The sequence below is a fragment of the Stegostoma tigrinum genome, chromosome 19 (assembly GCF_030684315.1).
Source record: "Stegostoma tigrinum isolate sSteTig4 chromosome 19, sSteTig4.hap1, whole genome shotgun sequence".
Lineage (NCBI taxonomy): Eukaryota > Metazoa > Chordata > Chondrichthyes > Orectolobiformes > Stegostomatidae > Stegostoma > Stegostoma tigrinum.
In genome coordinates this window covers 47806440-47829511 of record NC_081372.1, presented here as the reverse complement: position 1 = coordinate 47829511, position 23072 = coordinate 47806440, and the positions used below count along the sequence as shown (strand labels likewise).

General features: G+C 37.2%; 1 protein-coding gene across 1 annotated transcript in view; it reads left to right on the top strand.

The window, feature by feature from the left end:
• The window catches only part of ctnnbl1 (catenin, beta like 1), a 157140-nt gene extending 143891 nt beyond the window's left edge, over window positions 1-13249 (top strand). The window contains exon 16 of the mRNA XM_048550467.2: window positions 11863-13249. Within this exon, the coding sequence (XP_048406424.1) occupies window positions 11863-11951 (89 nt within the window). The 3' untranslated portion in view covers window positions 11952-13249. The remainder of the gene's footprint in view (window positions 1-11862) is intronic.
• Window positions 13250-23072: the final 9823 nt, after the last annotated feature.

Genomic DNA, 23072 nt, shown 5'->3' with positions numbered 1-23072 from the left:
TGGAAACACTTCAGCTTTGTCTTTTGACTTAAGGTACAGCAATTCACCATTGTTGAACATGAGGATATTTATTCAGCCTGTTTTTCCTCTTGTGAAATTGTAAGGGAGGTAATGGCCCAGTGGTATCATTGCTGGATCATTATTCCAGAGACCTGGAGAATGTTCTGGGGATCCGAATTTGAATTCCGCCATGGCAATGGTGCAATTTGAATTCATTAAATATCTGGAATTATGAATCCCAGTGATGACAGTGAATCTATTGTTGATTGTTAGAAAAACCGATCTGATTCACTAATGTCCTTTAGGGAAGGAAACTGCCATCGTTACTTGGTCTAGCCTATATTTGACTCCAGACCCATAGCAATGTGGTTGTCTCTTAAGTGCCCTCTGGGCAATTAGGGATGGGTAATAAATGCTGCCTATATCCTCTTCCCGTGAATGATTAAAGGTGGGGGAGGGGGGTGGAATTGACCACCATGAATCATGGCTAGTTGCAGCAGGGCTGCACAGCTTGATTTGATTGGGGATCACTTACCCCTGTTTGACATTGAAGTAGTTCTGTGTTGTAACTTCAAATTGATGCTTTATTTTGATGTATTAATGCTTGGTGTTGCTCCTGCCATGCCCTTCTGCACTGTTCATTAAATCAGGGTTGGTTCTTCAGCTTCATGTTGATGGTATAAAGGGGGAAGTACCAAACCATGAAGTTACAGATTATGGTTGAATGCAGTTTTACTGCACATGCCCTGTGGTACCTCTTGGATGTCCATCTGTGAGTTACTAGATCTATTTGCCATATATGGTGATGGTCCCACACAACTGAATGAATGGTATCCTTGATGTGAAGGCAGGACTTTGTTCCATCAAGTACCATGCACTGGTCACTGCACACAATGCTATCAAAGACAGATGCACCTATGAGTGGTGGAATGATGAGGATTAAGTCAAGTTGGCTTTTCTGTCTTGTTGGTTCTCGACATTTCCTACAGACCTACTCTAGCAGCCACGCACTTTGGGACTAGACCAGCTCAATCAGTCAGGATGCTACCAAGCCACTGTTTGTGATAAGTGTTGAAGTCCCCACCCAGAGTATATTCTATGCCCTTCCCACGCTTGGTGCATTCTTCCAGTGGTGTTCGACATGGAGGTGTACTGATCTATCAGCTAATCAGTGCAGCAATATAACAAAGTGTGCAGCTGGATGAACACAGCAGGCCAAGCAGCATCTCGGGAGCACAAAAGCTGACATTTCGGGCCTAGGCCCTTCATCAGAGAAGATGAGGGCTCTAGGCCTGAAACGTCAGCTTTTGTGCTCCTGAGATGCTGCTTAGCCTGCTGTGTTCATCCAGCCCCACACTTTGTTATCTTGGATTCTCCAGCATCTGCAGTTCCCATTATCATGGTGCAGCAATATCTCTAGTTTACTAATCCAGTGACATTAGCAGTACCCTACTGCCTCTTCCTTTCTGAGTTGTACATCAAAATTGTTCCAGTATTCTGCTCTTTACAGTATTGAAATTTTTCTAAACCTTTGGCTATTTGTTGTTTTATACATGAGAGGAATGCGTCCAAGTCAACCATTTGTTATAGCATGTTTTAAAATATCGGTTTTAACTTTTTCCTTCAGTATATGAGCTCTGCTTCAAATTGGCCTCATCTTTGAACAGATCTGCAGCCATGTTAGAAATTGCAGCACCTAACTCTTGACTCTTACTTTTCATCATTTTAATTAATTAAAATCAAGATCCAACCTATAGCTAGCACAAACGCAAGTTCAATATACTGATAAGCACATTGCTGAGATAACTACATGAAATTGTAAGCACTTGTGATTTTGCAGCTGTTTTAAGGAAGTAGAGACCTAAATCATTTTTTCCCTACCACATTGAGCACAGTTTCAAAAGTAAGGCTGTAAGCCAAGTTAAGACCTTGGCGCATATCAAGCTCCTTTCAGCACAAACCTTTACCTAAAATTGCTATAATAATTTTTCTCCATACTTCGCTTGATCAAATTTAACACTGCACTGCTGAGCTTCCTGAATTTAATTAAATTTAATGACCTATTGATAAATTGTACTTAACTAGAAATTCTCTATTTAAGAAGAAACTTTATGCAGGAATGCTCTAAACATGCATTTACTTTTAATTGCTCATTATAAAACTAGGTATTCAAAAATTAACCCAACTGCATTTTTAAGTTCCCTGACTATCACATAAAAATGATGATTTGCAGTGCTGTACTTTCTGAAATTCAATTTAACAAATTCTAGTGCACAAAATCAATATTGGTAGATGATGGCTAGGTAAGTGTCTAGCAGTGTCGGAGTGCAAATAGTTTCACAGAGAATTTTGGAAAAGCATATCAACTTTGAAATACCTGGAAAATCCTTAAATGGAAAACATCCAGACAGATCAAAAAGCTGTTTCTGTACAGTAGAACTGTTTTCTCCATTGAAGAGAATTGAAAGTTAAACAGAAACCCACACCAATTTTGTTGGTTAAAATATCTTGTCAACACTGACTATTAAGATTCTTCTTGGCCATATGGGCCAACCTTTTAGAAGTTGCTTATATCTTAAATGTGTCAGTGTTCACTTAAAGATGTAGGGAAAGAGGAACAACTTAGAGGAACAAAATAAATAACTATTACTTACCATTATACATTTCTTATAACGTATAGGGGTCAGCACAAGTCTGTTCTAAAATAATGTCAAATTCTCGAGTTCAGGTACTAATTTCTAAACAGTTTACAAGTTTCCAAGCTAGATATTCCATTATGGAATTGTATGCAAATTTCTAAAAATTCACGTTTTGGGTGTAAGCTAATAGAACTTTATGGACACTATTTTTCCAGTATATTAACAGTCATCTGTTTTGTTTATTGTGTATGTAATAGTTAAATTGCATCAAGTTTTCATTATTGAATGTTTCTCTTTTCTGAGAATAGAAGGTAAATTTTGTAAGTTATTTCCCAAAATAATGACCAGAAAATGCTAACCGAGTCCCACATTCGGCATTGCAAGTATTTCAGTTTGAATTTGCAGTTAATTTGGAAATAATTATTGAATTACTTTTGAATGTCATTCTTTGGTAGTACTATGCCTGTCATCACAGTCCAATCATGGTGGTAAGCCTCTGACTGGAACTAAAGGATATATTGTTTAGACAGGAGGAGGTGTATGTTTTCAAGATGGCTATTGTTGCAAATACATCTTCAGTTGTGCTCCTGAAAGAGGTTTTCCGATACATAGCCAGAGTGAAGTGATGGATCTGAATAACACTCAAGTGAGGTTGTAATAAGACCGTAAGACATAGGAGTGGAAGTAAGGCCATTCGGCCCATCAAGTCCACTCCGCAACCTGTCATTTGAAGTCAAGCCATGTGGAACTCTCATAGTAGAAAGCTCACTTTTTAAATAGCTCAGAAAAACTTCTGCGATCTTTGCAAAATAATTTTTCAGCATTGCGAGGTTTGGTCCTCTTATGTAATCATTTGTAATGTAACTAAAATTGACCAGTTGGATGGGCTCCATTGTCACTATTTGAGTATTATGCTTTTTTAAGATACCAGTACCTGCAATGTAGTTTTAGTCTATTGGGTGCATTTGATAACTGCATACCAAAAGTGCGAGTCATCGTGGGCATGCCTAAACAAGGTATGCAATGCAGAATGGTCACAGAGTCAGAGATTACACATTTTATCTGAAGTGCAGCTGAGCTGATATCAAACGACTTGGATCTCTTTCTGAGCATTTGAGAAATTTGGAGATGGGTTGGCTGGCTTTATTGAGAAAATTACATTGAACATTTTATGAATACCTGAAATTATATATCTGGCCCCAGATCCACAGTAATATGTTTGACTTTTAACTGCCTTCTGAAATGGCCTCGCAAGCCAGTCAGTTGTATCCGGTTCAGCCTGACGTTCTTAGTTCTCGTTACCAATATCTGGGAACTAGTGCCAAAATTGGGAAAATTGTGCCACAGACTAGTCAACCAACAGTCTGCCATAGTCATATAAAGGGAATCGTACCTTTTAGACAATATTCCAGACACCAACATCACCATCCTCAAGGATGCCCTATTCCAAGGACAGGGCATACATAGCAGAGGCGCTGGTCCAATGGTGTACAGTCAGAAGGGAGTTGCCATGAGAGTACTCAAAGATTGAGTATGGACCCCATGAAATCATCAGATTAAACATGGGTAAAGAAGCCTTCTGCTGTTGACCCCTGCCCAAAGTCTGGAGAATCATTTTGTCTTCCATGTTGAATGCCATTTGGAGGAAGTACTGAGGGAGTAAGGATACAGAATGAACAGTGGATAAGTGACTTCAATGTACATTAACAAGAGCAGGACCACCACTGCATGAGCAGGATGAGTCCAAAAGGACATAGTTGCTAGAATGTGTTAGCGGTAAAGGAACTAACAAGCAGTAGTTGACCTTATCCTCACCAATCTGCCTACCACAGATGTATCTGTCCCAGTGACTACTGCACAACCCTATTGGAGACAAGGCCCCATATTTAGGGTACTCTCTTTTGTAGTTGCCCATGGCAGAATATGACAAAATTGCTATTAGGGATTTCCTAGACAATCGAAGGAAATGTTAGCTGATGCAGCATTTCATATAGCTGAAATTATTGCCTTCACAGACAGACAACAAAATGTCTCCGAGCCTTAGTAAGATGGGACTAGAATGTAAACAATAAGACTCTGATAAGGCAACTCAGATGAAAGGAAAAACAAAGTTGCTGGAAAAGCTTAGCAGATCTGGCAGCATCTGTGAAGGAGAAAAAGAGTTAACATTTCAGGTCCAGTGACCTTTTCTCAGATTACTATCTGATTTTAATTTCCGTTTTTGTTATATGAAGTAGTTCGACCTACCTGAGATGAAGCTTTTTGAATAATTACAATTACATATTAAATTAGATACATATTTGTAGAATAAAAGCTTAAATTTATCAGATACTGGGGAGTTAGATTTCCGAAGGAAGTTAGCCTAGGATGCAGACATGTCCTTGAAGAAACATTTTTCTGTTAGCAAGAACATTAGAACAGCAAAAACGTTTCAACAAGATAACCTCATAAGAGTACCGAGAGGCAAATAATGTGACAAGGTGGGGTGGGGTGGGATGCAGAAACAAGTTTGAAACAGGGTCACTGTGCCCTCAAGCGAATAAACAATCATTGCTTCACAAGTTGGATAAGAGCGAAGTTGTTCCTGAAATCAGCAGCTTTGTCACAAAATCATAGTATTACGTTTAACTATGTATAACTTTATATGCAGCTGATATAACAAATATTTTCACAATTAGTAGAAATTAGCATCCATCTTAATCTTCTGTACTAAGATCAGCAAGGATTATAAATTACATGTCCAAATTTGACAAGTCACGAGTAATAAGCAAGGACATGATGCAGGTTGGCAAATGTCTAGGAAGGGACATAACATTCGTTGTTGGAATGTGGTCAGTAATTGTATGAGCGTATGGATAGGCGATAAGGAGCCTAGCAAACATCATGAGATCATGGGAGGACCCAAGGTGAGTGATGAAGTTATCCATCATTGATTGTATATTCACAAGGGACGTGACAAGCAATGATGTCAATATTGCATATAACCATTGTAACATGGTATATATAAATATCCTGTACTTTACTGGGAAAGGTAGAGTGTCTTTGACCTCCAACATCTGTGATTATGAGGGCAGTTGGGCCCCATATGAAAGCCAGATTCAAAGCAATCTCAGGCCTCTCCCACATGTTAAAATGGCAAATGTTACAAATAGCTCATACTATCAATACATTGCTAATTTACTGTTTTAAGTCACTGCCTTCTCTTCATTCACTCAGGAAAGTTATATGCTATTGTGAATACTCAAGAAAGATACATACCTGTCTGATCAAATATTGGTTTACATTTTCCAGCAGATTATCTTAATGTTGCCTCCAAATCAGAAATGTTCCCATTTGAAATAACATCTCTAATAGCATCTGCTAGTTTAAAAGTCAAGTGTAAAAAGACAGACTATGATGTTAAGCAGTCAGAAATCAAGGACCGAAGATCCTTCAAAACGTATGTCCTTGAAATTATTCCAGCTGCTGTTCTGTAAAAGTATGTGCAGGTGTGGGAAGTGACTTTATTCTGTCTTTTTTCCCTAGCAGCACAGGGCACCATGTGGGCAGTTATGGATGGCCAGTTTCAGTAATTGAATCACATGGTTTGAACTCAAGTTCTGCTGCACTAGTGTCTTGAATTGCAGTAATGTCTGATTTTTATTTCAACACGCCTTAAAGATTTACAACCGAACACAATTTATACACAGAAAATCACCATCCCCTGCTGAGACCTCTTTTATATGATATGATTGGTTTAATAGCTTTAATTACCTTTTCAGTATTTTAATCTTGTCCTGTTTCTATAATCCATCGCACACTGTTGAGCAGTAACAGAGAACAGTATAATGCAGGAACAGGCCCTTTGGTCCACCATGTCTGCACGACCATAATGCCATTCCAAATTAATCTCATCTCCTTGGGCCTTCTTCAACGATATTTGTGAAATTAATCCAAGATGTTTCTAAATTCGCCTTATTGCTTATGGTATTGTTTATTTGCTTACCCAAAGTGACATCTATTCCAACACTTCTGTTGACATCATGGGCATCTCACTTAGAAATACAAATCCAAATTCCCAATTTAATTCCATACATGAATGGATCATTTCTACTTGTGAATTACTCAAAATAAATATCACTGCAGTATGTTTTCTTTCAATGCTCTATTGTGTGGGTATATGAATGCAGCTGTAGCATCAACTGAGTGCCTTGTTGGCAAATGTGGAGATCTTTGATGTTCTGTCACTTGAGTAAAATACAATCTTCGATTATTCGTTCATTCATTCATTCACTCATTCTCTCATTCAGTATTCTGTACTTATGGATCTTTCATGCCTTTGAAGGAACAGCAGCAGCTCGGGTCACCAGTGAGATATTGTCAGTCTTTCAGCCATTTTAAGAGAACTCCTCTTATTAATGAAGTCAGTTTGATCTCCTTGGATCCCTTTTGCCATGTTTGTTTTTAATGAGGTTTTATGCTTATTTATGGGAAAGCTGCCAGACTTGGGGAACTAAATAGTTTATGCTCATGCAAGTTTCAAGAAAAATATGGTAGATTTGTAGATCTTGCTGTCTCAATTTTCCCCATGAGCTCATTTGTGCCTGACAAGTGAATATCAGCAAAGTAAAGGCAACATCCAGGTAAAATTGGTTTTTCTTTTGAGTTACTAATGCTGAAAGGTTGCTGAACTGAATCTCGATCTATCTTTTCAGTTCTGTGCTGCTTTCCTGCCAATCATTCAGCTACCTTGTCACTGCTGAGTATTCTGCACTAAAACTGAAAGAAAAGCTTAGTTGTAAATCTCCTCTGTGAAAAATGGTGGTCGAGTGACTGGAGAAATCTGTGTTAAAGGAGACAAAGTACTGATGGGCTTATTTGTCACTATTACCTATGCTGTTATGTAGAGGCACAGTAGAATAACATAAACTTGTTACCTGTTTCAAATATGTTTAAGGACTAGGAAGCATTGCAAAACCTGTTTAATGCATTTTATGAGTCAGATGAATGAGATAATAAACAGCCCCTTTGTATATGATACATATGAAATATTAAGCTGTACTATACACATCATGTCCCACCATTCACGATTCCCCACAGTTTCAATAAACCCTATTGCTGCTGCATATACAGTAAGTATTTCCAAAAAGTGCACTCACATTACAGTAAAAATCCAACACGAGGTAAAGATGAATTAGGATGGCTCAAATCTGTGGCTGTTCATAGTAATTTTGTCAGAGTGCATTTCTGTAGCATTAAAAGTCCGAACAAGCGTGCTTTTTTTTTGGTATTCTGCGCAATAAAGCAAAATTATGACCATCAAATTGGACGAATGAGAAATACTTTTATTGGCCCAGGACAAATGAATTTGGAGGAATGTACAAGGCAGAAAAACTTAAATACTGAATCCGGAGCTCAATAGAGACAAAATGAAGGACAGATAACCAATCCCTCCTCAAGATGGGCCATTTATATGCATTTTTAATTTGATTTATTGCATGTCAGCTGTTCAGGGACTTGAAAATCCTGGCAGATAGAAGAATGCAGAAAGAACCAAATCCATGAGGAAAATGCATTTACAGCATTAGTTTCAAGTCTGTCGGAAGAGAAACGTTTCCTGAGAGCCCAAAAATCTGACTCCAGCAGTCACGATCCGCAGTGTCCAACTCCACCGCCTTTGTATTATCTTATACTTACCTGTCATCTGCTCCTCGCTGCTTTTGTTGGCCATTGGGAACCCCGTCTGTCCACCTTTTGGTTGAGAAACCTATTGAGAAAATGTAAGGTTTTCAGCAGTTCATTCTGAAAACCAAATACTGCATGTAGAGGCTTTGTTCAAAAATCCTGACAACTGCCTTGGATTTTATTTTTGAAGAATGAGTTATTTTTAACCATTTTTGTGGGCCAGTTATATTGTACTTCAACTTAAAGCTCATAGAGTTTTGACTTTTTTCTCATTATCAGTAGTTCTGATGCAAATTGATATATTTTCATACATTCTTCTCCACAAATAATGCCATTCCATTCCCTGATTTAGATTCACCACTTACTTCAGCCTGTTTCCTTTGGCACATGTTAAATTTGTTTCTTTTTAACCCTGGTGTTACATTTATTAGTGCCAAACTGAACTTAGTATCGGTTCCTAGACACCTTCTGTTTTGTCATTCTGGGAGATGTAATGAAATCTCAGTCGCCATTTTGATTCAGACTCCTACCACAAAAGATAAACACTTCATTCTGAAGCATCTGCTTTGCTTTTCCACAATTAATATCTGGAAAGGTAACAGTGGCACCTCCAGTGCTCCCTCCATACTGCCCCCCTCGTCCCCATCTTTCCCCAGAGACTTTGTTTCTCTACCAGCGTAGAAGTAAAATCATCCAAAAAAAGCATGAAGTAAGGAATCTTTGGAATTCTCCACTCTCATGAGTTATAGATGTTCCATTATTGTCTATCTCAGCCTTAAATGCATTCAAATACCTGGTCTGCAGGAATCATGGCATTTAGGAAGAGGATGAGATAATGGGGTTATAGCCCAAGATCAGATTTAGTTTGCAGCAGGCTTCACCGGGCATTAGTGTTCTCTCAGCCCATCCTTTGAGAAAGTTTGCAAAGCTTAAAGATGATATAAAAGCAGTTTGCTACAGTTTTCATCTTGAGGGGCCCAGGATTTATGGTCACAAAAATTGTCCGTCACATCGTTAGATTTCTCGCCATCTATTCCCAGACCTCTCTGACTTGGATTAGTATGTAGTAATAGCAAATCAAGTCGTTGTTTGCTACTTGTTTTCCTTTAAGGAACTAAGTCAGCTAACAGGACTGGAGTGTATTAACATTTATAGAGGTGAACCCTTCAAAGCTGTTGCATGGTTACAGATTCATTTAATTATTTCCTAATTGAATAGACCTCACAGATATGAGGATCGTTTGCTTCCAAAATTGTGGTGTTCTAATGCATTGTAGAGGACATAGCTCTGGCTCCATTTCAGCCCTGCCAGCTTTTTGTTTAAAATCTGTTTCTCCACACCATCCAACCTCAGCTTTGACCATATGTATGATGAGTTGATGGATTTCCTTGTCATGAAGCTAAAGATCAGCATTTGCATTAATTTTTTCTCACTCAATGTTTCCTCTTCCTTTAACTGTATCCATTTCTCTTTACATTTGTAGATTACCTAATATTTTTAAATTTAGTCACTGTAACAGTAATGCAGTTCATAAGGCAAAAAGATAGAATATTAGGTAATTTATGTTTTACAAGAATGTGTGTTGTCATAGTGGATAACATATAATATATAATATATGGCTGTTCTGATCCTAGCTGTCGTTATTACTGGGCAAGTCATATCCCAGACCTGAAGCTAGCTTGCTATGAACTAGGTTTTTTTTTACATTTAGTGAGGTGTTCTGTCACCACAACATCAGCGTGAAATGTTGCATATCCAGTTTTAAGAATGAAAGGATTTATTTTCCAAAGTAAAAGAAAATAGAATAGAATAAACCAGTCATAGAATGGAATAAATGTTACATAAAATACAGTTTTACATATTTCAAAATGCAGTAAAATTGCAATCCCCTCTATCCTAGTACCATTACTTCATAGCACTCAAACACCAGAGGTTATTTACTTCTCTGTCATATCTGTAGGTTAAACTTACTTGTTTCTTTCAATTCCCAGTCTTGAAAATTTGGTAGCCTTTTTCGATTAGTCTCACAACTCAACTTGGAGTTTTTCAGCTTCCAATAACTCTTCAGGGTTTTGGCTAAACATTTCTGGTCTGCTCTTTTCAACTAATATCCTTGCCCCGAGGTAACCTGTTTGCTAAATTTTATGAAACCAACCCTGCCCTCGAGGAGAAACTGTTTAATACATCTAACTTTATTCAGTTCTGAAAACTGACAAACAAAAGCTCCTTCACAACAGCAAGTAAGCTGATGTTCCTTCATGTTTACTCTGGCCGCTCAAAACCCTCCCACTGTAAGCAAATTCTCATCATTGCCCCAGGGACCTCTCCATCATTGTTAATTTAAAAAATAATCATCACCTCCATGATAACTGACAAGTTAATCATTAAACCCCTCGTACACGCAGACCATAGCTTTTATGCTATTAGTCCTAAATCCAAGCTCTAAAATAAATTAGAATAAAATCTATATGAATCTCACAACTGGTTAACCTATCAACCCCCCATTGGATTATGTTCACTGTAAAAATACCGATCTTAACATTTATTCAAATTGTCTTTTTCATTGTTTGCGAGCTGATGGTTGTTGGTTGTGTACAAACTGACTGACTGTTTTTCCTACATTATACCTGAGTGAACTTTAGACAAAGAAGTGCGTCACTTAAATGTACTTTGGGGTGTCTGGAGGTTGGGCAAGTTATTATTTATTAAAACATAATGAACAGTAGGCTAACCACTCTGATATTTTTGCAGAAGCGGTAGCCCTTTCAATGCACCAAGCTCATCCGTTCATCCACAGAAACTCACTTTCACAGCATTTAATATTAAACTAAAATTGTACAATTTATTAGATTTGTAACTCGAGGCAGTCTACCTGATTGAGGAATTTGACATGTCGAAAAGAGACCTGTTGAAAGATACCCCCCCGCCCCTCAAACTTGATCCCCACAATTCCCAAAATGCAAAACCTTCCCAACGTTACTTACAAATTGGCTGGAACGCTGCATCGTCTTGAAATTCTGGATCCTGTCATTTTAACAACAATAACCACCTCCTCTAAATGCTACTGACTACAAGGACTGTCAACTTCTAGGAGACTCTCAAAAGGCAAGACTTTTATCTGTGGAGTCTTAATCCCAGGGGATGGCCCATTGATGGGTCACCGCTGCCTGATTGACTTGTGTTTAGCAGACCTTCCTGAAAAGAGGTAGCACATATCTCTCTGCCTGTCTAGCTATCAGGAGAGGCCCATGACACGATGACAAGATCCTGTCCGTTGTTTTAACACTAGCAATAGTCAGATCATTATGTTTTCCAAATATTATTCGAATTCAAACAGAGGCAGAAAACTGTTACTTTAATCGAACAGAAAAATATATCTCTATTTGAATTTTTTTCTGTTGCGCTTAGAGATTTTTCATATTAGTTTGAGTATTTCTAATTTGTTCTACAATAACATGATTCGCAGGAAAAGTGCATTTAAATCGTGAAATGAATGTGATATTTACTGTGAAACATAGTTGTCTCTGTCTCCTTCATTTTTTTAAAACTTGTTTTCCAGAATATGCAGAAAATATTGGCGATGGGAAGAATGACGAGTTTAAAGAAAGTGAACAGAAAAGAATCTTGGCTCTACTTGAAAATTTCTAAGAACACAGTATCATTAGTCTGTAAATGTTGGATAAGTCTTCAGAAATACAATAGCGAACTTGCAGCCTAAGGTGGGCCTACAAAATCTTCACTGAATTTTATTGGACTGGGCACACGACAGTGAAGTTGATTTTAATATACTGTGCAACGTGTTTGAAGAATGTGCTACCTTCACAGTAAAAGAAAACTGCTGAGCACCACAACATTCAATGAACGAAAACTTTCCACTCCTACTTTTACAAATCTTTACAAGATCTTTACAAATTCTATTCAGAAAGTCTGTTTTAATGATTTCCTGTCAAACCAAACTCATTTTTTCTTAGCATTAATATTGCATAATGTGTAACATGACACGTAATCTGCAGAAACAAAGTAATTGATATTTTGTACTCACTGTTTGACTAAAGTGTCTGATATACATTTTTCTGAAGAAAATGGATTTGTTTTGATGTAAATATACCTGTTGCAAACTGTCCACCTTGAATATATATAAAATTGAACCATATTCTGAAGACAACAGTTCCATTTGGTGTTTCAGTAAAATACGTATGTGAGTGCAAATGTTGCTTTCCATCTTGTAGATCAGTTGTACTTCTTATAAAACCATTTTGTTTCTGTTTTTTTTTGCCTGTCATCAGAAATGGAGGTGTGTATGTTTTAACATTTGGTTTGAATGACATTTCCATAAAATTTGGCATTTCCTGACCAGAAAAAGAAATAGATATTTGCACCAGTCAGCAGTTGAAAAGAGAAAAATTCCAGGATCTTCACCCAAAAACTTTTAGCTTTTTTTTGGCTTGTTTGCAAATACTGATTAGCTCAGAGATAAGTCTTTGATTTTCATTTTTTTAAATTTCGTTATTCGCATTGTTTATCTCCAGCAACATCTGTAATGATTTATAAAATTCAGTCGCTGAATAGCTAACTTCAATGGACACCAGTAGAAAGATACAAGTTGACGTTGTTTCTTTAACAGTGACTAAGGTGCAGAGAAAAACAGAAAATTGGTCTACACAAAGAAAAATAGTTGTTCATTTTTAAATTACGGTGTTGTTTATTTCCTTGCTGGACGAATGCAGGTTTCTACATTAACTACAGACTAAATCCTCCTCTACCTGTTTGATGTATTGCTTACAGTAAGTTTTGAGTAATTGTTGACCTTAAAGGGACCTTAGAGGCAACCTAATTGTGATAAATGCTGAAATGCATTTCATTGCTGTTTAATTAACGGTAAAACTTCCTTTAAACCAAAAGCTTGTAGAACTGCATTTGTACAAATAAAAGAATTTGAAACTCTAGCCATCGTTTTTTTATGCTGAGGCAGTTTACTATGAATGAGAAAAATTAAGAATTTTTTGTTTGGTGGGTGGTGGAGGAAGATTTGAATTAGATTGAATATATTGAATGCAATAAAGGATAAAATACAGTGAAAAGTACATAAGCACCTTTCGCAGAAGAAGATGAAAAAAGATAACTTAGGGGAAACTTCTGCCTTCTCCACTGCTATGGCACAAAGCTGCCAGAGTCCCACTTCAGGCTTCCTTGCCCACTCCTTGCTGCAGTGTGTCCCACTCCAGGACTCCTGTCCCATGTCTTGTCACCGAGAGTCCCGCTTCAGGCTACATGGGCCGACCAACCATCTCTGCAGCTACGCTGCCTCTGAAAATGCAGCTGTCACTCTGGAACCAATCAAAGCTGCCTCCCCTAAGAGCTTTTTATATTGGGAAAGAATCTGTGTAATAAATGAATAATTTTAATCATGACTTTAAGGACTTTTTTTTCGAAATTGAAATGAGTTTTTTTTAAAACAAATAACCTGACCCCTCAGTTAAGCATCCTGTAACCAACAGTTTGACCTACCAAGCCCACAGTTATTGAGGTTTGAGTTGGAGCTGAGGGGGGTCTACTGATACAGCTCTAGTTGGCAACAAGAATTTCATTGGTCTGTGGCCTAGTGACCAATTATTGCTGACATACATTTTGCTCGCCAATAAGTGTACGTGTTTGGTTCTCTGATAACCGAGAAGCTTGCGGCTAAGAACAAATTATAGAGAGCAGTGTTCAGTTCTTCCCCTACTCAGGAGTAGTCTCCCTATTTTCTGAAGTGGTAACTCAATAATGTGAAGCAAACCAGTTTATCTAACAGTTGTTGTAAGCTGTGACTTCTGACTAATAAGTCAGATACCTGTTATCAGTGAACCAGCCACCTGATGTATCTTACCAACAATGGAAATTCCCAAAGAAAAATGGCTGCAAAGCATTGTGCTGCTCAGCAGAAGAATCATAAGGATCATCTCAGCCTTAGAACCTAGTACAAAGGCTACTCAACTTTCTTTTAATCCTTTTCCCCTCTGCCATAACTTATGTTTATCCCATTCAGTTGTTTGTGTGTAAAATGAGTTAATAAGGAGATTCAAGTTTTAATTAGTGCTGTTACATGCTAAAGGTTTATAATTATTTGTAACTAAAGTCTAATTATTTCTAATAAATGAAGATTCTTGTTCTATGCAGCAACCTGCTCCTTGATTTCTGTAGCCTGGGTGTTAAAATCAGGTAAATTTGGGAACTTTGTGTACTTTTTAAAACCTTTAACTTCTGTGATGGATTCTGGGAAGAACAGAGCTTGATTTCCAACTCGCTGTCCTAATGAGATGTAACATGATTTACAAATATTTTATTACTGAGAGTTATGAATTAAAGGTATGAAGGAGTTCTTTCATCACCTCTTTGAAAGAAGATAAAACAGAAATAGGTTTGAAAAAAAAAGTTGCCAGAAGGACTGAAAGTCAAAAAGTAGTTTGTAAAGCTCTTGAGACAGACTGCAACAAAGCCAAGGTTATGTGATTAACTGAATGTAAATAAAACTGGTAAGTTGTTACTGCTAATAATTAAAATATAGGAACAACTAATGTGTAGAGAAATAAAATAGTTGCAAGTTTCTTTAAAATGAGAATGCCATCAAAGATGGTGGATATTGACCATATTGGTGTATGAAGACCGCTTCCAAACAAGCTGAACGTCGAAAAGGAAAGTAGCATGACAGCAGCTAACCCTACACAGAGGTTTATGTTTTATATTCTTGTTTCAGAGAAATTGTTGAATGCTAACTGTAACATACATACATTATGTGTTATATTTAACATGAACTGAAAAGCTAACTTGACTAGACCACAGTGCAGCCTTGTTATAGGCTGTAAAATACTGCCATTAGTCCAATATCCAGCTAAGAGTTAAATATTGTGTTACATTTGAGAGCTAGATGCTTGTTTTAATTTTCTGTGTTCAATCTTATTAATCGTTAAAATTCATTTTCAAATACATTAGTTCACACATCCCTGATTTCATTTAGGATGACACCAATAAAGTTGCATGCTCTTAACACAGTGTATTTTGTTTTAGCTTGGGTAACTTAATACATGTTGGACATCAGTAATAAGTCATTTCTAAAAGTGTAAGAAAAAATGGACATCTGTACTACCGGGATTGTTACTTCACTCACGAACCTACTTTTTTCTGCAGAATACTATTCAATATAATATTCTAACTTAATTGCATATTTGCTAGCCCTCCAACATTGCGCCTTGTTGGCACAAATGGCTGAATTCTCCCAGCTCCAGAATGAAATGGGCTGTGGCAAGACAGTTGGAAAAGTGTGCGAAGATCAGAAAAATAAGATTCTCCAAGCTGAGGAAAAGATTCATTTCCATCTACAGTTTCAATACTGCTCACTAGTGCGATTCTTGTTTCAATGAGGGGCCTAGTTTCATGCATTAACATCTCATTAGTACATGTTCTCTCATCACATATGCTGTTTGCTGTTTGTTTCTTCTGTTAAGACAAGGATTCTCTCGTAGTCAGTAAGGCAATGAATGTCAGACACCCCACCACTCCCTATTCCCTATTAAATGCTGTCTTCTCCTAGGGAGATAGATAGGAACCTTCCATGAAACTCCCTTTAAATTAACTTTTTTTTAAAAATTCATCCCATAATGGGTTTTTTTTAAATCAAATATCCCATCAAGAGTGAAAAACAAGTGCTGTTTCAGTTTTAGTGGTTGTTTTGTTCTGGTTACATCATAACCATTTGTAACACGATTTTTTTTGTACTTTGTGTTTGCACTAACCCCGTTGATAGATATAAGTTACATAAGCAGTACGACACAGGAACAGTCCCTTCAGTCAATGATGTTATGCAGCATGTTATGCCAAGTGAAACTGATCCCTTTTACCTGCCTTTAGTCCATATCCCTCCATTCCTTGCATATTCATATGCTTGTCTAAAAGTCCCTTAAATGACCTTATCATATTTTCCTCCACCAGCACCCCTGGCAGTGCCTTCCAACCTCTTACCACTCTGTTTTAAAAAAAAACTTGCCACTCGTGTGTTCTTTGAACTTTATCCCTTAAATGCATGCCCCCTAGTATTAGACCTTTCAACTCTGGGCGGGAAAAAAGATTCTGACCATCAACCCTATCTATGCATCTCATAATGATACGGACTACTCTCAAGTCTCCACTCAGAGAAAACAGCCCAAGTTTTTATCGCCTCTCCTTATAGCTCACACGTGGAGAATAATTCACTTTTTTCACAACAGCCATAAAAAACACTTAGTGAACCCTATCCTGAGACCATTTGTTAGATATAAGTTGTTGGCAATTTTATGTAACAAAATTATTCACCAAAGATAACACCAAGGCTGCTAAAGCTGCTCCTGTTCAGATAGAAGTGGTTTAATTTTGAATTCCAGCTATTTGATTTTGAGTTATATTTCCCCCATAGATAGAGACCGCTCTGATTGTAGGTTATGGCCTGCATTGTAATAGAAATTCAGTGAGCTGCACAGGCCCATGGCAGGTATGACTGTCTGAAATATCAGAACACTACCATGGTAGTTTTGCACTAAGCTTAAAGTCATCAGGCAGGGTACAGTGCATTACAATAAAAGTTCAGATAGGCTTTCTGTACTTCACATTGCTATCTTACCGCCTGGATGACCACTGACACTTCGTAGCTTGACAGCATTTTCTGAATCAAGCAGAGTGCACAGATGACACTCACCTCATTCTTACGGTCATTAAAATGAACAAAGCTTTGCAGTGCTACTGTTTTAACATTTTAGACTATCCAATTGGCCAATGAAGTGATTTGCAAATTAGAGGTTGAAAAAATGTAACCTTGTCTTTAATGAGCATGCTGCATTATGGATGAGACATAAAGGGACTTCTCTGAAATGTCAAATTAAAGTGGTAATGAAACAATCTGATTGTATTTGGGATCTGGCCAGTGGGATGCATACACAGTATGTGCACATTTTGTTTTTCTTTCAGCATTAAGTAGTTTGTTCATGTGAACTGGGTACAATTCTAACTCCCCAATAAGAATATTGGACCAGGCTTTACCTTCAAAGTAACTGGGTTTTCATTATGGTTTATGCATGTGGTACAGCAATTTCGAGCTGATGTGTGGCTAAACATGAATCGAAATTTGTGCTGCTTCAATGCAGCTTCCTACAAATAGTAAGAGCTTCTCCATCTTTTTAAAAAGGAAAAGTGTAAGTGAAGTCAGCATTGGTCCTCTAGAGAGAAAGTCTTTGGAGTTAAAGGAAATAGGGAAAAGACAGATGAGAAACACAGAAATTTTTGTTGTAGAGGACAATGCTAACACTGGAGAAATGATTATGATTCAGAATGTGAAAGGGAACAAGAAGCTTTTAACCATACAAAATCACCAGGGAAGGGGAGTTAAGAAAATTATTAGACCGAAGATCTGACAAGCCCCCTTGTTGTGATGGACTTCAAGCGAGGTGTGAGAATAAGAGGGCTGTTGAGATAGTTGATGTGTTGATTTAATTTTTCCCAAAGTTCTCAAGATTCAGAAAGATTCTGCCAGCTCAAAAAATTGTTAATGTGACTCCTGTATTCAAGAAAGGAGGAACATTGTAAACAGAAAACAACAAGCAGATTATCCTAACAGCCATAATGGGGAAGATGCTAGAGTTTGTTATTAAAGAAATTACGGCAGAGCACTTAGAAAATATCAATGCAATCAAATAGAACCAACATGGAAAAGGGAAATTATGATTGACTAATTTATTAGGATTATTTGAGAAAGTGTCAAGCAATGTATTAAAAAGGGAATCAATGAATGTACTGTGCTAAGATTTACAGAAGGCAGTTGAGAAAGTGTCACATCAAAGGATTATACAGACAATAAGATCCTTCAGGCTACCGGTCACAGAAGGTGCATCAAAGGGATGCGGTGTTTGGACCTCAATTATTTACAATCTTCATAAATGACTTGGGTGAAGGGACTGGACAAATGGTTTCCAAATTTGCTGATGTTACAAAAATAGGTAGGAAAGTGGTGAAGGGGTCTGCAAAGGGACACAAACAGATTAAGTAAGCAGGCAAAAAAATTGGCAGATGGAGTAAAATGTTGGAAAGTGAGAACTTGTCCAATTTGGCAGAAAGAATAGACAAGTAACATTATCCAAATTGAATCAAATTGCAAAACTTTGGGGTACAGATGGAGTTAAATGTGCTGGTACATTAATCACAAGAAATTAATGTGCAGATGCTGCAAGTGGTTAGGAAAGCAAGTGAGTTTGAAAGGGGAATGGCATATAAAGGTGAGGATATTTTGCTGCAGTTGTATAGAGTGCTGATGAGATCTGGATTACATGTACAGTTTTGGATTCCCTATTTAAGAAAATCTGGATATGTGTAAAATGTAGCTCATAGAATGTTTACATGATTGATACCCAGAATGAGGAATTTGCATTATGCAGTAAGATTGGACAGGTTTAGTCTGTATCCATTTAAGTTTAAAAGGCCAAGAGGTGATTTTATTGAAACAAATAAAATAGTGAGAGACTTGACAGGATGGACACTAAAAACATGTTTTCCCTTTGGAGAGACTCGAATTGGGGAACACAATGTAAAACTATGCGGTCTTGGATGAAGGCGCGGGACATACGTTTTCCAAATTTTCCAATAATGAATATAAAAAGATGGAGATGAGGTTTTTCCCTGAAACTTGTGAGTCTTCAGAACTCTCATCCTCAGAGTATGAATGAGATTGATTTGATTGAATACTTTTAAGGCAGAGCTGCATAGGTTCTTTACTAGCAAGTAAGTAAAAAGTTATTGGGAATATGTTGGGATGTGGATTTGAGGCCATAGTGTGATAAATGGCAGAGCAGGCTAAAAGGAAATAAGTGACCTATTCTTGCTCCTAATTTGTACGTTCACCATTAACTTTGTGAAACTGACACTTCAAAGACTCATATACCATTGAAATCCACGGAATGATGTTAAATTGTTGTATATACATGTGAGATACAAACTGAACTCACAAAAAGTGACTTGAATCAATTCTGAGCACTTTTTTAAAGGCATGATTTGTTAATTATTGCAAGTCAACCACTCCAGCATTGTAAATTAACTATTACAAGATGGAAGTCTCCTTTTTCTTTCAATTTTTAATTGTTTGAGATTTTCACAATATAAAACATTAAATCAAAATTGATTTTTAAGAAAAACTATTCTGCCTTTGCTCTTTCTCTTCACCCACTTTTCTTTCATTCTTTTTATTTCTCTTTCCGAGTTTGACTTGATGTTGAATTCACACATTCTGACTCACACTTCCTGCACACTTCTGGTTTCTGTACTCCACAATTGTTCAACATGATTAGGGAAGGAGTTACACTTGATTGACATGTTCATTCTGTCACCCCTAATGTGGTGTTATTGACTTGTCACTTTCATTAACACATTATATAAATATTTTTAAATACGTAAATGTGAAAGGATCACATTTGAGATCTTGGTTCAACAAGATTTGGTACTGTGTGTGCAAGTTTTGGCACATTCTATCTGAAGAAAATCTGACTGAAGCAGGCTCAGAAGTGATAATGATTGTTGAATGAAAGCATTCTGAAGTATAGAAAATGATTATCAAATGTTCTGTAGACCACTTCTATACTGCTGGATGTCTGAAACTGTCAAATTTGAGACACAAGGTTGACTAATTATTTTACGATCGCGGTATTAATTGCCTGAGATCTTTCGTTCATTGTTTAGGAAATTGGGCAGAAATTAAGATTTTTTAGAAATTATTTAGTAATTAATTTTTCACTGAATTGAGTAATTAATATAAAAGAATGTAGGTGTCCTCTCAAATGAAAAGGAATCAGTGATCCAAATTATATTGCCTCATTTCCTATTTTATTCTACTAAAGAAGTTACTTTACATAGTGCTTACAGCATTCTCCATGAACAATAATGGCTAATGGGATGATAAAATGTGTTTAACAGAGATCTGAACAAGACAATTGTGCACATAAAATATTCAGGTTATCAGTAGCTGATTGTAAGAGCTTTTAAAATGAAAATGGAATTGTATCTTGTATTTCATTAAACTTTTCAGTACTGACTACAATTGGGCCAAAAGGTATTTTGTTTTGTACTCACATTGACCAGTTTCCCTTTTTACTTGCTCTTTCTCTTGAAGATATTCACCAGTATTGTAAAGTCTGAGAGACCTTACAAGTGCAAGGATTGAACAGCATATATTTCAGGACTCAAATCCTGTACCACAACAACCTGTGAAATGATGTTCCCATTGCTCAGCTACCAAACTGTTTCTCTCTTCACATTCTACATGTACTAATATTTCCTTTCATCTAAAGAAGAACATTTTTTTCCATCTCAATACTGAAGACAGCCCCGGAACTGCTCCCTCAAATAACACTGAGAATATGTCTCTGTACCTTTTCCCTCACAACAAATATTGTCTGCACATTTCCTTATCACTGGCACAGCTGAAAACATGATGTTTTTTTTAAAAGAAATACTTAGTAGCAGATCAGAAAATGGAGTTTAAGAAGTTGAAAATTCACGTTTGCCATTTGCTGTCGCCCCCATTCATATTTTTTTTAACCTTTCTCCCAAATGTCATTATTTTCTCTTGCATTTGTGTCTGATATCTCTGCCAATGAATAAATCACTTCACAGATTGTAAATCATCTCAGGGTGTGTGGAGACAGTGCAAGGGAACCAGTATAATGATAAGTTCTGAATCCCTTTTCTCAACTGTACCTTGACTGAAATAAAATCTAAGTCCCAATCCAACTGTAGAACAAAGGGCAATGATCATTTGATCGAAACAAAATCACTTTGTAGGCTTATCCCTTGTCATGATAGGATATACATATTGTCATTTTTGGAATTTGCATTTCAAACAGAGACAGATGTTGGTTACTACCATGAAGGATTTTCTATGAAGAGCAAAAAAGAATAGATGGTCTTTCCAGAACAGTGACCTTAATCCAATGTTTGTCAGAAAGCAGGTAATTACAAATTCTTGTGGTTTTAAGGACAAGGTGTTTGTACTGTTTTGTTTACAGCTGGTGGGGTAAACACTTAAGATGATTAGCTTTGCTTCTCAGTTTGGAAGAGCCTAGGATTGAGCAAGTTAAATTCAATTCAGAAAACAATAAAGTTTGAAGTCAGAAGCGAAATAGGTTTATCTCCTGGAAGGGTTTCAGGAAACCAGTTACCTTAGTAGATGGATGTAGTTTGTGTAGCTTCCAAGCTGATAGAGTTTGATAAAAAAAAATCTGCAAGCTATAAGAACTGAGAAAGTTAGGCTTGCAGATTTGTGAAAAGTTATGTAATGTCATCAGACTTGAAAAAGATTCATTGGATTTTCTCCATAGATCTGGCCATGAAATTGTAAGGCTCACTTGATAGGGTTACAGTTACTCTCGGCTTGAGTTCCTGTAACGGATAGAATGTTGAAAACATGTTGAAACATTGTCTTGTGCTTTTTGAGATCTTGATAATTGTGTACTATAACTAGTTTTTATTTCAATTTTTTTCTACATTTCTACACAGTTATTAAATAAAATCTGCAGCCTCGTGAATATGTTTCAGTGACTAACCACCATGTTAATTATTAAAGAAGAAAAGATGCAACATGTCAGGTTTCTTTCTGGGAACTGATTTGTGTAGTAGTACCATCAATTGAGACCACAACATTTCAAAAGACAACACAAAGTATTTAAAGAATGTACAAACAATTACTTAGATAGCAAAGTGTGAAGCTGGATGAACACAATAGGCCAAGCAGCATTTTAGGAGCACAAAAGCTGACGTTTTGGGCCTAGACCCTTCATCAGAAATGCTGCTTGACCTGTTGTGTTCGTCCAGCTCCACACTTTGTTATCTCGGACTCTCCAGCATCTGCAGTTCCCATTAGAACATAGAACATAGAACATAGAACATTACAGCACAGTACAGGCCCTTCGGCCCTCGATGTTGTGCCGACCTGTCATACCGATATGAAGCCCATCTAACCTACACTATTCCATGTACGTCCATATGCTTATCCAATGACGACTTAAATGTACCTGAAGTTGGCGAATCTACTACCGTTGGGACTGTGAGAATGGTGAAGGGTGGGCATGGTTAAGCGTGTGAATTAACATTTCTAGAATGAGAAAGGGACTAGAGTATTAAAGGATGGCTATTATTGTGGGGAATGGCAGATCGGAGGATGGGAAGACAAACAATTACTTTTTAGCATCATACTACACATTTGATGAGATAAAGGTAAAAATTGCTGGAAAATCTCAGCAGGTCAGGCAGCATCTGTGGACAGACAGCAGAGTTAACACTTTGGATCCAGATACCCTCCAGAACATTTGAAGACATGTTTTCTATGAATGTACATTTCTAAGGGTGTTCTTTAAGTAGATGCTTTACCTAAGCAATATACAAGTTATAAACTTGTTACAGTAAGGGTACCTGTGTGCAGACCAAGAATTTCAACTTAACACAGAGAGAAAATGTCACCCTGTGCCTGTGGTGCTATTAAGTAAGTGTTAGGTTGTCAGACTGTATTAGTAACATGCTGTACTGACACTCCATCATTACAGCAAAGAAAGATGCCAGTTGGCTCATTAAGTCTAGACCAATGCTTTACAGATCAGTCAACCCTATTCCTTAGTTTATCTACATGGCCCTACTGGATTACTTCCTTCAAGTGTCCATTCAGGTTTCTTTTCGTAATCAGTAACCCTTCAGTTTCCACCATTGTTCCTCTCACTGAGTGAGAGT